Genomic DNA, 15,806 nt, shown 5'->3' with positions numbered 1-15,806 from the left:
TTAATCTGATTCTATGTCATCATGGAAAAGGCATGTTTAACAACCAGTTGATGGAATGATAAAGCCACTACAATAAGTGCCGACCAAGTGTGTGTTGGGGGAAGGGCAGTTATCTATTGATTCGAGCACAGGACTTGAACTAAGGAGTTCTGGATTCTATTCCCAATTCTGCCATTAACTTACTATTTATTGGTAGTGTGGTAGTGCCTAGAGCATGAAGCAGGACTCCATTTCGCAAGGCACTGTACAAACACACAACAAAAAGTCCCTGCCCCTTACAATCTAAGTGTAAGACAAGAGTAAACAGAGGGATACAGACAGACTTAGTGGTGCCGGAGCAGCTCCCAGCAGTCAGAGTGTACCAGTGAACCTGGCCCACAAATAGAGGGCCTGCTGTGTGGGGGATGAAGGTGATGGGAGCTGAAGGCACCTTACAAAAGTTGGTCCATTGCAGGAGAGTGGGCCAGGCCCAAGGAGTGCCGGGGTAGAGTGGGTGCAGAAATCACAACAGGCAGACGTCACAAAAGAAACAACTTGGAAGGAAGGCAGGAAGGGAAGGTGTTCAGCGCAATAGAAGTGGGCAGTTGGTCCAAGCATAAGGAATAGCGCGGAAGGAACTGTGAAGCCAAGAGTTTTAGTATCAAATAACAAGCTTAGACACAAGCAATTGTAGGGTAGGTCTACACTTTGAGCTTGGGGTGGGGGCGGTGATTCCCAGCTTGAGGAGACAAACCCATGCTCTCTCTGTTCAAGCTAGTGTAGCCAGGGTGACGCAAGCAGTAGGAGGGGCTAGACTGAGTAGCATCTTGGACGGGTTCATACTTGAGGTGGCTAGCCCCTCCTGGCACTGTAGATACACTCTACTTTTGGCGCATTAGCCTGATCAGAGCTAGTGTGGGTATGTCTGCTTGAGCTGGGAATTACACCTCCAGCTCAAAGTGTAGACCTCTCCTAACATTGTCTTTATGGACTTGGACCTGTACTCTTTCCTCAGCTAAATCTCCCATTGAAAACAGGATCAGGCCCTCTGCTGTATCATGATGTGTAAAGGAAAGCACAGGACTCCTATCTGTAGTTTAAACTTTCTGTGTGTGATTTCATGCTTCCTGCTCTTTCAATGCACTTTGCTCATGATGTGCAGTTCAACTGCTTCTCCCCACACCCTTCCAGGAGTGTCTTTTACATAAGCAGAGCCTGCAGGGCACAGCCACAGATGTGTATCTGAATTATTTAAAATCTCTTCCTGTGAGAATGCAATTATGTTCAGGTAAAGTTATGGCTAGAGAAGGCATGTAGTGTAGTTTAGATTCATATGGGTGTTTGGGGGGAAAAAACAAATAAAAGCAAGGTTTGCCCATCATATGGTGTAATAGAAATAGAAAAGAGGGTGAATTGGAGTGGAAAATGTCAGATTTGATGTACGTTGTAACTTCTGCTGTTAAGTTACAAGCACTGAGTAGAACAGTATGCTTCATTTGGGACGTTGCCAAGGAAGATATATTGTAGATTCTAACAGGTTCCGATGCCTTCCAAGTACCACCAGGTGACGTGACTCAGTTTCTCCTCTTGGTTCCTCAAAAAACTCACACTTCTCTCTGTTCAATAATACCCTGCCTTTGGCCTGGTTCTATTGGCAAGAAGCTAAAAATAAACACAAAAAAGTCTTCTCTTTACCCCCTCTCCCAACCTTCAATTGAGCGCAGCCTCTCCTTTCTGAGGTAGTCTAAAAACTCCCCTGCTATCTCATGATCTTCCCTGCAAAGAACCTTACCCCCAAGTCTTCCTGCCTGGAAACTCGTCTGGTTTCTCCTGCTTTAGCAGACCACTCCCAGCCCTGCCTAGCTGGAGCAGCTCTTCCCTGAAGGAGCCTTTCTTACTCTCTGATACAACTTCTTCCCGTTGCCTGCTCTCCTTTGGCTCTTTGTAGACCCCATTGAGGGGCTGTTAATTAAGCGCAGGCGGGCTGGACCAGTGCTCTCTTAAAGGGCCCTATCCACCTGTGACAAACATTTAACCACAATTTATTCCCCTTCCCCCATTGCCAATTCACTTTTTAAAATTAAAAGTTTTTTTTATGGTGAAATGCTTAATACGGATAGGCACAGAAATCAGCAGCGTCACTAGGGGGAGTTATGTCCATGAGACACAGCATGTCTCCCATCTGGGAAAGCCTTGGCGAAAACAGAGCAGTGGGTTGGGATTCAGAACACCTGGCTTCCATTCCCAGCTCTACCACTCGCCTGTTGGGTGACCTGGGGCAAATCCATTCACCTCCTTTGTAAAACACATTGAAATTCTGGTTGAAAAGCTCCTGGTGAGAGTTAGGTGGTGCACTTATCACTGACACGGTCCTGGAGGACTAGAACGGACATGAGCAGCAGGAGCTAACCAGGAGCAGATCGCCCCTTCCTGTAAAAGGCACCTGGGATGGGGAAAGGAAACTCCATGAGGTTTCCCCAGATCATTGCATCTGATAGGAAGGGTTTGTCCCACATGGAATGGACCGAAGGGTTCTGCCTTACCCTGCAGATCTGTGCTGATCTCCACTGGAAGCACAGCACCACCCAGGCAGAGGCCCTACACCTCCCTGTATCTCTGTTGGACACCATGGAATCTTCAAAGAACCCTTTCTGGAAATCCCATGGTTACCCTGAAACCACCTTTAAAGAAGGGCTGTTAGCATGGACTGAGCTGTGGGTAAAAGTTATTCTGGCCTGGGGCTGCATTTGTTTTTGTGCCAATTTATTGTTGGTTTCAGCAGTGGAAATGGGAGAATGGTGTAACTATCTCCAGGTCTGTGGAACTCCCTCTGTGGGTTCCAGGGCCAAGAAGATGGAAACAGTGCCATGGAGGTGGGACAGAAGCAGATCCAAGGGCAGAAAGAAATCCCAATGTATGGATCTGGGCCCTGGTGAAAATGCAGTTTCTGCAATGCATAAATACCAATTTGTACTTACTGATAGATACTAGATGCTGAAACAGTCAAAGAGGCTCAGAAAATACCTCTTTAAATTTCAGGTTAATAATATTGAGAACATACTGCAAGCATTAACCTTACACATTGTATAAGTATCTACCAGCATCTCAGCCTCTCTTTGCTCTCTACGGCTACAATGATACATCAGCCCGTTTTGTCCCTGATTGAGGCTTTGGCCTGTCTACTCCTTGTACCAGTTTAAGTCAGGAATTGCCCCACTACTGTCAGTGGAGTTACACTGGTGTGAATCTGAAGTAACTGGGAGGAGCATCAGGGCCAAAGAAAAAGCCAAACTTCAGACAAGGCAATCTCTGTGTTTCTGCGGGCTACTCAGTCCTAGGAAGCTATGGCGTTAGGCTGCCAGAAACATTTCCACAAGTCAGAGATTGCTTCATAACTCCATGTACTACAGTTGCAAGGAGGCTGTGTGGCTCGTCATTAATGAGTAATAATATTCCTGATCTCATCCTCATGCCTACTGTATAGTTTTTATACAGCTCATACAGTATTGTTTGGACACTGTTAAACTTAGGTTAGTTTTTCATTTTGTTTCTTACAGGGGTGAGGGGTGGATTACTTCTAGGAGAGGAAGATCTTCTGGGATAAGATTCTTTATTTTACATTTTAAGTAACTGAGAAAATGCCCTGTTTTGTATCTGCTTATTTTATGTTTCTATCTATATAAATAGCCCCATTGCTATCAATGAGACTAAGAGCTGACTAAAGCAGTTAAGCTTTGGCCCTGATTTTGGACTTTTGCATGGAGGTGATTTAAATTTTGGACGTTCAGAAAAAGGCTGCATTTTTTCTCTCCATTTTATTTCTCCTTTTATGTAGATACTTCGGTTTTCCAATGGATATAGATGTGGCTGATTGCATATAACAGCATATCCCCTTATAGTGCTCTCATGATCTTGAAAACAGTATCATAAATGACTATTATGTGTATAGCATAAGAGCTCTCATGGAATGTAAAAAGCAAATAAAATATTTGACAGAAGTGGCATAAAACATACTGAGAATATTGATGTATATTCAGAGTTATAGGTGTATAGTATTTATTGCACAGGTAACTAGATACAGGCGTTCACAAAACTCATCCTCTTTGCTAAAATGCATGACTTCTACATTTGATTACTATTTCCCTGGTTCCTCATTTTCCAGCATTCTGTTGCTTCTGAATAAAGGAGGCAATTATGACAGTTGCTTTTTACTGAATTTACTCATTTAATACGAGGCCATTACTCTGTAAAGGGAGTTTGTCTCAGCATTCTGCAATAATCTGATAACAATGTGTCACGCTGAATATTATAGAGTGCTTACATTTAATTAGACACTGACCATTTGTACTTCACAGACTAGGGTTCCCTGTGGTCCTAAAGCAGAAAAGAAAGTCCTTTAGGAGATGTGCCAATCTTTTCTTATTTCTTTCACTCCGTTCCTGCCTTTCTCTGGATGCAATTATATGAACAAATAAAATGGCTTTACTAAACTCCCCTGTGTGGCAGACCTCTTTCTGCTGATAAAGCTAGTTGTGTGGGCCATAATTAAACGAGAATCCTAATATTTAACTAAACTTAATAGTCTGTTGCTTTGGAGCTTTTGTAGGGGTTATTAATTCAATAGAGATGAGCCAGGCCTTTCAGAAACAGGTTGAATAGTCATTGAACCATTATAGCCACTTGCTGAAAGATCTGTGAAATGTTTTTGTGCTGTGCCTGCTTTTCTATTCACTAGAGATGGGCATGACTAAATGGGATTCAGAACATGATTATGAGCTACCTACAGTATTATATTATCAGGAAGCCCTGTGGGAGTAGTAGCCATAAGCGTAAGTGTCATTAAACTGCAGTTATAGTCAATAAAATGTGTAATTGGTGTTGGGAGGTTCCACATTATATTTTATTCAGGGTCTTCCACATCAAATAGGCCATATTTATTATCATTTCATAGGGAAAAAAATTCTGGGTCAGACACTCAGTTTAAAGAAGATGAAGAGTTCATGGGGCCCAGATTTAAACAGCGATGGGGTAGAAGAATGGGCCCCTGCTAGAGAAGGTCCTTTGTGGAAGATGAAACCTCAGTTCACACAGACAAAGGTCGTGAATCAGGCCTGTCTCAGGACACTGTGGCTACGAGATCAAAAGGCACTGAGCCTTGTCAGACCCTAGTGTGTCAGGAAGTGGAGGGAAGGTATAAACTGCCTCCCTGCACCCATGACAGAGAAAAGATATTCTGTGCCCAGGTATTAGGTCCAGGTGTGTGGTGCAGAACCTGGGAACCAGGGAGTTACAGCTGGACGTGAAGAGGTTGATTGAGGGAGACTAGGCCCAAGTGAGTACTTGGATGAAGGCCTGCTAGTGCAGGGACGACTCCTCTGACAAAGGCATTTCTGGCACAGCCAATCCATTGGAAGATTCAGAGAGCCGGGTATATGCAGGGCTTTGAAGGACCCTAGGTTTTTCTCTGCCCAGTGGAAGAGGACATTGGATTCTCCCTGGAATGGAACATTCTGGGATCGTGCATTGATGATTCAGCCTCTATGGCTGTGTTGTCCAATATGATCAGGACTTGGCTGAGAAAGGAACTTGGAGACACAACCTCTAACAGCCTTTAGCTCCAGGGATTTGCTGTGGCACTTTGTTTCCAAAGCAACTATGTTTTCTGGACCCACTCTGATGTGTTGTTAGGCGCTAGGGGACCTGAGGAGGGGCAAGGCCTGTTCAGCCGTCACTTTCTGAAGGGAATGAATTAGGCCTTCTCTGTCAAGGACAGGGAGAAGAACAGGTCTTGCTAGAGAGATTGCGACTGGAACCTGGTCTGCAGCAAAGCCATGGCCGATCAGACAGTTGCTGCATGTTGGGATGTCTCTCCTGGCCTCCTCTCCACTTAGCACACACCGCTGCTGGGATCCCTGGGAGCTCTTCAGCCAGGCAGCCACTCCGCTGAGGGTAGGGGGCAGCTGTTTGGGGAGAAGGTACCTCAGCTGGTGGCTTACTGCCTGGAAGGGAGGGGCCAGCTGGAGATGAGCCACCCCGTGTGGATTAGAGAATTTGACTCCAGAGGGAAAGGAAGAGGGGATGCCACCTGGAAAACGCCAATCAGGAGAAGGGAACAGCTCAGCAGGAGGCAAGGGAATAGCTGAGAGGAAAATGTCCGAATGATATGGTATCAAGTCCTGGTACCAAGCACCCATGACTCCACTCAAAGTGGGAGCTGCATAGGCTCAGCCCTCAAATTGAGAATCCAAAAACTGGGACACTCAAGTTTAGTGGCACACTTGAAAATGTAGAGCTCAGGCCTTAACCACTAGATCTCTCCATAACACAAGTGGTGTCTGTCTGTGTTGTCTCTGCGCATGCCTGTCTGTCTGTCTGATATAGAGCATAGTGCTGGTTCAGGGGTGATGTTTAAAATGTGAGCCAGCTCTGCTGTAGTCTGCAGGTCTGTGTGGTAGATGATGAATGATGTTCTGTTTAGAGCTTTCATTGACTCTGAACTGTTTCATATTGATTTCACGTGCCTGGAGAACTCTCGAACAGAATATCTTCCCCCTAGAGTGAAAATCTGCACGACTGTACATGTGCACTGAAAAAAATCCTCTTCTCCCGTTCTATTTGAATTGCAGAGTGAGCTCTTAAAATGCATAGATTCAACCCCAATGTTTTCTTGTTTCTTCCAAGGCTAAAAACTGTTACAGCATCTAGATTTACAAGGTTAGATCCTCAGCTGGTGTAAATCCACTTAGTCCTATTGATTTCAGTGGATACCAGTTTATACCAGCTCTTGATCTGCGGTAAAGGTGGGGTTTTTTCTTATGGGATTATAGAGCCAATAATAATTCTTTGGATCTCAAGCATATTTTGGAAATATTACAGGTAACAACTACATTTTAGCTATGCATCTCTCATCATAGACTTCAGAGGGGACTGTGTAGAAGGAAAATATATAATATATATGTGTGTATTTTTATTTATTTTATTTTTTTTTTTGCAAATATTAAGAGCATGGGTAAAACATTAAGTTGTCCATGAACACCTCCAAAGGCTTTGTGTGGTTTTTGTCCTTATTCTTTCAGAAATCTTTGAGCTGGAGGTAAATGAAAATGTGCAGCTGACTGTAAATGATAGGCAAATGCCAAAAGTGGAATACATGGAAATCAAGATAGATGATTACAGTAAGTAGCTTTTTTCTCCTAATACTACTATTGTTGTGAAATGGCACCGTCATCTCGACTGGACTGGCAGGAGGAAAAATTACATTGGTATGCCGTAATGTCAGCCAATTTGGGGGAAGCACTTTATTAGGATATGTTGCATGGAAGGGAGTTATTCTGTAGACAGGAGTTGTTGATGAGGATGGAGCAGGTTTTTTAAATTTATAAATTAGATTTTTTTAAAAAAAATCATACTAGGAAATGACATGATGTGAATCAGCTCTCCATTACAGAGGGTATTTGCTCTATCCAGACTGGTTTATTAGTTAAAATGAGTTTGAAGTGGAATATTATATGTGCTTGCTAGCTACAACTGTATCAGTTTCTCAGTACAGAGCAATAAATTTCAGTGAATCAAGCAGTAATCGCCAATCAGGAGAAATGCATGCAAGAGATTTTCAGTCTCAGTGATTTAAAATTCTTCATAAAATCTACATAATTGGATAGAGATTGGAACACACAGCTGTACAAGGAAAGTAAAGACAAAAGGAAAGGAAAATCTTATTTGCAACAGAAAAGACTGAAACTTGGAGCAGTTTAAAAATGCAGCTAGTCCTTTTTTGTGCCAGTCCTCTATTAAATATTCTCTCCACCTCTAGGTGAAAAAGAGGCCAGGCTAAAGGAAGGGATGGGTACAGGGAAAGGAACAAAGATACAAACAAATATACATAAAGTAGATAAAGTTGGGGCCAAATAGTCCAGATAGCTTCCACTAGCCTGCTTAGCTGCACCTACAACATTTGTAAGAGCATGTGTTTTGTTATATGCAAACTCCTTGGTTGAAGTCCCAAAATGTGTAATGGCTCCCACAGATCCTGATCTCTGTATGGCATTGTGTGCCTTTTGGCAATTCGGAAGCAGTTAAGGAAACAGGGCTGACGTGTGTTCCTTGATATTTTCCCTGTGGTGGGATTGGTCATTATAGAGATTTCCTTCAAATGTAGAGTAATAAAAAACATCCTTTCAGATACGACATAGAATGTCATTTAAGCAATAAGGCATGAGAGATCCCGTGTTACTGAGTAATCTGGACCAGTGATTGGTGTTATAAAACATGAGGCCAACAGCTGAGTGACTGTAGCTATTTGAACACTTCAGTAATTACCTAAAATGCTCTGCCTGGAACATTGTTGTTATGAAGAGAAATAGATGCATAGAAATAAGGAAACAGAGCTGTGCATTTCCTGAACATTATAGGCAAGGATAGAACATCAGTGACAGCCTGTCATTAAGATCCAGCTCTGTCCAGACCACATGAGCCATTTCATAATTATATTTTGAATGTACTATAAATAACTCAAGAACTGTTGTTAAAATTATTAACTGCACTTGTTGGTGAAAGTGTCTTCTGCTGATTTAACCAACCTATTTTGTGCGTGTAATAAATACAAGCTGGCTGTATTTTTTCATGTGCCTTCACTATGTATCCAAGGTCTGCCCTAAAGGTGTCACAATAACTGGAGCAGTGTGTGCCATGTTTTATGTATATTTAAAGTCAAATGGCTGTCTCTCTGACTGTCCCTGGGCCATTGATCCAATTTGCAGTCCATTAGCATTCAGATGGAATAAGTAATTAGATGGAGTGTCAGAAAATGATTGCAAAACAAACCACTTAAACCTAGTACTTAATCTGTATATTAGTTGTATTGAAAATCCTGCTAATACTGATTTAATTGCCATGACTTTGGTAATCTGGATTACAGTTAATATTTTTAAATTAATTAATTTATTAATCTCATTAATTCAGAAAGCATTTGTATGGGAGTGTTTTCATATACTGATTGGTGGTTAAAAAAGCATCTCAGATCAGCTAAATGAAGTTTTGAGAGGTACAGTAGCAAAACCAGGGTCTAACTCAGCTGTCACATACACTGTTTTTATACCTGTGTAACACCGTCAACTTGGAGTTATTCCTGATGCCAGAGGAAGTGAGATCAAAATCAGGCCACTGGAATTTAGGATTAAGAGGCAAGTCTATCCCCTAACTGTCTTAAAGCCCCTAAATCAGGAAAAATTCTGCCCTTCACATCATCAACCATGTTTTAATTGGCAATTGTGTACCTCACATTCCTTTTGTCTTCAGCTATTGTTATCCTCTTTTTCTCTGCCTCCCTAAAATATTGATTCCTGGCAGTGTCACTCATCCAGCTGCCTAAAGGGAAAATAATAGCTATTTCCAGATGTTAATTGCATGTTGTGTAAGTGATGCATGACTAAATAGCTCACTCTAGGTTTAAATTTCTTGTCACCTCAGCTGTTACAGTCTGGATCTTATCCTTGATTACATTTGTGTTTTTAGGGTGTTATTTACCAGAGCTTCTTACGAAATGCTGTTTTATTTCTGTCGATAAGTGGCCACAACATTGTAAAAATCTATTATAGTTATCTTGTACAGTGATGCCAGCATTCCCATATTAAATCCTTCTTGTTATTTCTTGCTTTTGCCTAGAATTGCCGATGCAAATCTTAAAGCCGGCAACCTTTGCGGACACCATACACTATCCTTTGCTACTGGTTGTGTAAGTTTTCTTATTTTTATTTGTAATCAGTCACATGGTAGCATCTAAGAGCAACCAAGATCAGAGCCCCAGTGTGCGAGGTGCTATATAAACAGAGGATAGAAGATGGTCCATGCACTGAAGAACTTACAATATAAGGCCTCTATTCTGTAAAAAATTACACACATGGTTAACTGTACACACTCTGAGTATTGCCATTGACTTCAGGGAAAACCTTCTGCTTTTTTACAGAGATCTCTTGCACCTCACCAAGTGCAGTGTTGGGTACCAACCACAGACAATACTCCTTTCATGCTAAGCCAACTTCTTTAGACTACGTATTGAGAGTACGTCTACACAGCAAGTAGGATCGCATGGCAGCGACTCTCAGAGCCCAGGTCTACAGACTTGGGCTCGTGCTACAGCCCTAAAGAACGCTGTGTAGACACTCAGGCTCAGGCTGGAGCTATTTTTAGTGTCCTAGCGCGAGCGATGTTGGTAGACCTGGATTCTGAGACCTGCTGCCGTGGGATCCTACTTGCTATGTAGACAGAGCGTAAAGGCTTTCATAGTTAAAGCCAGAGTGATAGCAGACCCAAGCTCATTAGGATCATGCTATTTCAGGATTATAAAGGTGGTGTATTAAAAAGGAGGGCTGCCAACAGGAGAACTGGTCAAACAAGAAAAATCAGCAGTTTTTGTAAAATTCACTTCCTGCTACCTTTTGGGTGAGGCTCAGGGGATAGCTACAGAGTTTCCAGTCTTCTACAGAAATGTGGAACTTCCTTAAAGATCTTCAAGTAGATTTTTCACTGAACAATTTGTGTCATCTCTCTACCACAAGTAACAGTGCTGGCTTCACTCTGCTTTTCCAAATTGGTTATTATCGCTCTCAAACCTGGCTACAAACACTGTAAATTGTCCTGGGCAAAAATGGACAAGGCCTTAATGAAAATTCACTTTAAACCTAGCAGAGAGATTGAAATCAGCTTTTCTCAATACTGCAACTATTAGCAGGGATCATTTTTATTTAACTTGAACCCCCTACACACCTCTCTCCCCTCCTCCATCCCCCCCCCCCCCCACAATGGATCTTCAATATTATATTTTATATATTATATTTTATTGAATATAATATTCAATATTATAGTTTCAGGGACTCTCTTAACAGGGCTAGCTAAGCCCTCTCACATTAGAATACTGGATTATGGGATGTGTCGTCTTCCTGCTAAACTGTGGCAGCAACAGTTGGGGAATAGTGTACATCTTTATTTTTTTAATGGGCTATTATAACCTCTGCTAAAGCTTGCACTCCTAGTTACTCTGCCCTGTGGTCCTATAAATAGGAGTGAATAAGGTTCTTTCCTCAAAGCAACTCCAAACTGTTAATGTAGTCCATCTCAACAATGGAGCTATCCTTACAGCTAGCCCACTGAGTCATTTAGGCCCAGATCATCAAAGGTTTTTAGGAACCTAACTCCCACTGCTTTCAAGTAGGGCTGCACTTTGGGGTCTGATATAGGAATGAAGAAGGCAAAGACGCATTACTAATCAATTCCAAAACACCATCCTGCAGCTTCTTTCAATGAAGGACAAAAACACTGCAGTGAACACGCTGCCACATCACAAAATTACTTCAGAGAAAACGTACTTCATTATACAAGTGCTTGAGGAAGATTGGTACTCATCAAGCTAACGACACTTGATTAGGCTGCCTCTGAAAGTGGGTGCTTCTGGGCGTTTGTGATGCAAATGCAAATAACTCATGTCATATGCATGTTAAAAAACTGCGGGAAGTTGGCTAGTGTCTCTGGGAGCCCATAAAAGGAACTGCCCATAGGTGAAAATGCCAGTATCCCTTGTCATTTAGAACTCACCCAACAAAATCTCCTTTCCCCGGGTCACCCTATTTCTATAGGTCCATTGTAATTTCTGCTTTGTACGGTGGGAGTTTGAGAAGTTCAGCTCTGTGCTGTTTGCAGTGTTTGTGTGGTCATGCGTGTTTCTTGTGATCAGTTAGGACTGAGAGAGCCCCAAGAGAGCATGCAATCTGATCCTGCAAAGGGAAGTAAAGTCAGCAGGGATCTGGGGGATAGCGGGGGCAGAAAGAAGTCTGCTTACACAGTTCTCTTCGAGGACCAGGATTTCCCTGAGAGGGAGCCCTGTTCAGCTAATCACTCTGCCCACCCACTGCAGCCGGAGCTGAACTGTTGTTAAAGTCAATTGTTCTATCGCCAGTTTTGTTTTTAATGTGCTTTTCCCTTGTACCTATTTTAAGCAGTAGTGACATCAAGTGACTGACAATCACATCTGTAGACACTATCCAAAACTCCTGTAGGAGAGGGGCAGTTTGTGATGGGTATCAGCAGTCTAACGACTCAATAGGCTTCCCTCCCCAAACTTTCTGCAAGCTAGGCCATCCCCATTAACCTCCACCAGCCAACCACAGTAGCTCAGTCCCTACAGACTGGAGGGATGAGAGAGAGACATAAATATAGATTGGGGCCAGATCCTCAAGTGGTGCAAACAGGCATAACTCCACTGACTTCAGTGGAGCTACGCTACTTTGGCCAAGCTGAAGATCTGGCCCATTTATGTGTATGCTTCATAGTTTCACAAAATGCTCAAATATCACAGTGATGGTTGCCATATAAGAATCTAGATAGCTGAGAAAACCTTCCTGCAGCCTACTCGCCTGCGTCAAAAACCATCCCACGCTCCCCAGCCCTCGCTGTGGACGTTTGTATTAAGACAGATATCTTGGCTTTCTTGTTAAAATCTATGTCACCCTATAATGCATGTAGCATCGGTGCAAGCTGGTCTGCAAACTCATCTTTAAAAGCGGAGACTATGCTGCCACTTTTGGAAGAAGAGATTATGTTGCATAAAAGGCCTCTAGTCTTTGGTAGTCTTGCCATTATTGCATTGAGCATGAGTAATTGAGCATTTGGTTTGTATCTGTTCTTGTTTCAGTGATGGAACACCTGGTAGCCAGAGTGTAACGGAAAAGTTTGAAGTGAATTGGGATAGCGTGCTGGTCAGCTCCCACAATGCAATTGTGATGAAGTTTGATGGCCGTGGCAGTGGATTCCAAGGCACTAAGTTGTTACATGAAGTTAAAAGAAGATTGGTTCTTTTGGAGGAGAAGGATCAGTTGGAAGCTGTCCGGTGAATGACTGTCCTTATAGAAATGAATTGCATTTGTAATTGAAATGTATTTTCAGACTCCTCAACTGTACCTGGATGCTAGAAAATACTGTAAGACCCTGACCCTGCAAAGAGAACTGCATTGGTGGGACCCCACTGAAGTCAAGAGGGATCTGTGAGGGAGGGGTGGGAAAAGTCTGCTTACACAGTTCTCTTTCAGGATCAGGATCTCCCTGAGAGAGAGCCCTGTTCAGAAGATCACTTTGCCCACCCACTGTAACCAGAGCCGAACTGTTGTTAAAGTCAATTGTTTTATCTCTCTAGGTACAATTCAGCGATGCATCTCCTCCTATTTGAGTGCTGTTTTATAAACAATTGAAGCAACATGATAAATTGAAAGTACAAATACACTCCTTTATATTTCAATATGGGAAGTAAATGTCAGCTAAATAATGATTTCAAGTATTATCCAAAAAAGCTTTTTCTGATATTAACATTACTAGGGACTGAGATGAAGGGCTTACCTTTGAAAAGTTCAAGGGTCTGTTTTAAAATATTTGAGGGAGGAAGGGGGGGAAAGGAGGAGGGATTTTTTAAATAAATGGTTGGGTGCAGTTGAGGGCCCATTCAGTTGTTAAGGGAAGGAACTGTTTGAGTCCTATGAGGTGTCACACAGAGATGCTGCAAAACCATCAGTGTAATGCATGCGATGTGACAGCAGCAATAGCTTAACATATAGGAATCGTGGTTCCAAGACATTATGAAGCTAGTTCAGTGTGATAAAAATATATACTTGGTCTCTAAGGAAGTGGGCACATATATGGATGATGCTAATGTTTATTATAATAAATAAACAGCCTTTATTAAGCATCAAAATGGTGGATTAAGATGTTTAAGAACCAACAGAAAGATGATTTTAATTAACGTTCTGGGGACTGTAGTAAAGACGATTATGAATGTTTCTGAAAAATGAACAAAATCTTTTTTCTTTCATTTTTAGTCTTACAAATAATTTACAGTGATTTATTTGCTTATATGACTTATTTGCTGGACAGATAGCAATTTTGGCTAATTTAAATATTTAAATATTGTTAAATGAAGCTATCTGCCGCCTGTTTATGTTCAAGTCCTATCCACTTACTTTACTAGAAAATTTTTTTTTTCCTGCTTCTAGTATTGTAGTCACGAAATGTACAGAAGAGTTAGCTGGATTCCGTTCTTCCCTGTCCATCAGCAACATTCTGATTTCAGATTCTGTGCTAGTGCGGATAAATAATAGAAGGGGCAGAAAGAATACCACTTGATTTTCAGGTCCTGGATTAATTTTGCAGTGCTAGCAGTTGGGAAAAATCCATCTTTTGACTTATAAAGTGAAGATTTCTTTTATATGGAAGTCATTGCAAGACAATAAATATGGGACCCTGTGCTATTTGTAGAATTACTGTTCTAAGTCCTTAAGAACACCATCGAAGCCATGTATTAGTTACAATTTTGTCATTGGTTCTATAGGTAATATGTTGTGCTTCCATGGGCCAATCAAAATTAACGGAAATTAGGGTGCACCTGGTACATTTTGGCTCATAGGAGGCATGATCTGCATGATGTATCTGAAATGTTCCATATGAGGCAAGGGGTTGAAAGACCAAGAACAAATCAAACAGAAAGTTACATGAAGCAGTGGCCATCAGCGTGAGTTTCGATTGGCCTACATAATTTGCATGTGGCTTGGGTAATACAACAATCCTGAACTCATGCTGATAAAATCTTCAAGCCACACAATGCCAGCATGTATTCCATATATCTAACAGTGTGCTCCTTTAACTGAACTATTTCTTGTCTGTTTCATATTTTAGGACAATGTTGAAAGAACATTATATTGATAAAATGCGAGTTGCTGTATTTGGGAAGGTAAAATTTTCCTGTGATCCCTACCCTCTGCTATGGTGTGCTGATGTGTTTAAACACCTGTTCCTAATACTGAGGGTACCAGTGGTGGTGGTTTTGTTTTTTGAGACAAACTGCTTGTTGCTTGGAGATTCTAAAGATGGGAGCTTTGATTTTGTCAGCCCATTTATCAATGTTTCCTTTGAAATTATCTTGAAAGGGAAAAACATCCATTATGTGTGAGAAAATTGCTGTCAGATACTTAATTACTTTTATTTTTCCATGTGAACTTTCAGTTAATTTTCATCTTGTCCCTTAAGGACTATTGAACTGTGGGTGGAGTTGGCTTATATCATACAAATGAAAAACACTGATGTTGAATTTTGAAACTGATTCATGTCATGGAGTGTGCACTGCTGAGACATATTAATTGCTAAATACACATTGTTTAATATGAGAAGGGAATTGTTAGAAGAAATCATTATTGCTACAGGTATAAAAGTACAGTAGGTGAAAAGTGCTGAAGAGATAATAGAATCCCTGCTTCAGAACTGCTTACCAGTTCATAGCAGCCACTGAAATGCTAATATCAGTTTTGCTATTGGCACTATTTCTGAAGGGAAAGGAGATGGGCTCTTGGCATAATACCAGACCAGGTCATTCAGACCTGATGGAAAACATACTAAGGTTGTAATCAGTGTGAGTCCAACTGTATTTTGTGTTTCAGACAGATGAGACACATCCAGCATCTTTGCTGGCACATTGGGCACTGCAGTAATCAAATTGAACAACAGTGACTGGTGTTTATTAGAGTATGTTGCAATTTTACAGACTCTGCAACAGAGCAAGACTTTATTTAACCATGCGAATACAGGGCCCAATCCTGGAAATATACACATACAGTTATTTAGATGACTCAAATGATACTCATGGTTCAGACCATTCCTCTCCTTTGGAAGAGCACACAGTAGAGGGCTCTTCCAAATCACCAAGAGAAACTGGGGTAATAAGTTATGGGGCCCACCCTTAAACTTGTCAGTTCCCCAAGGATCCAGGGAAGGCTTGACCACCTGTATGGACCCCC

The 15,806-nt window shown here is 41.7% G+C and overlaps 1 protein-coding gene across 1 annotated transcript in view; it reads left to right on the top strand.

The window, feature by feature from the left end:
- Positions 1–15,806, top strand: part of DPP6 (dipeptidyl peptidase like 6) — a 370,977-nt gene that overhangs the window by 342,955 nt on the left and 12,216 nt on the right. Inside the window, exons 18-21 of the mRNA XM_067542727.1 lie at positions 7,056–7,154; positions 9,643–9,712; positions 12,665–12,859; positions 14,692–14,746. Coding sequence (XP_067398828.1) covers positions 7,056–7,154; positions 9,643–9,712; positions 12,665–12,859; positions 14,692–14,746 — 419 coding nt within the window. The remainder of the gene's footprint in view (positions 1–7,055; positions 7,155–9,642; positions 9,713–12,664; positions 12,860–14,691; positions 14,747–15,806) is intronic.

Source organism: Emydura macquarii, unplaced genomic scaffold, assembly GCF_026122565.2.
Source record: "Emydura macquarii macquarii isolate MOO-44397 ecotype Brisbane River unplaced genomic scaffold, CSIRO-AGI_Emac_v2 contig_719, whole genome shotgun sequence".
NCBI lineage: Eukaryota > Metazoa > Chordata > Testudines > Chelidae > Emydura > Emydura macquarii.
This window is presented reverse-complemented; position numbering and strand designations above follow the sequence as displayed.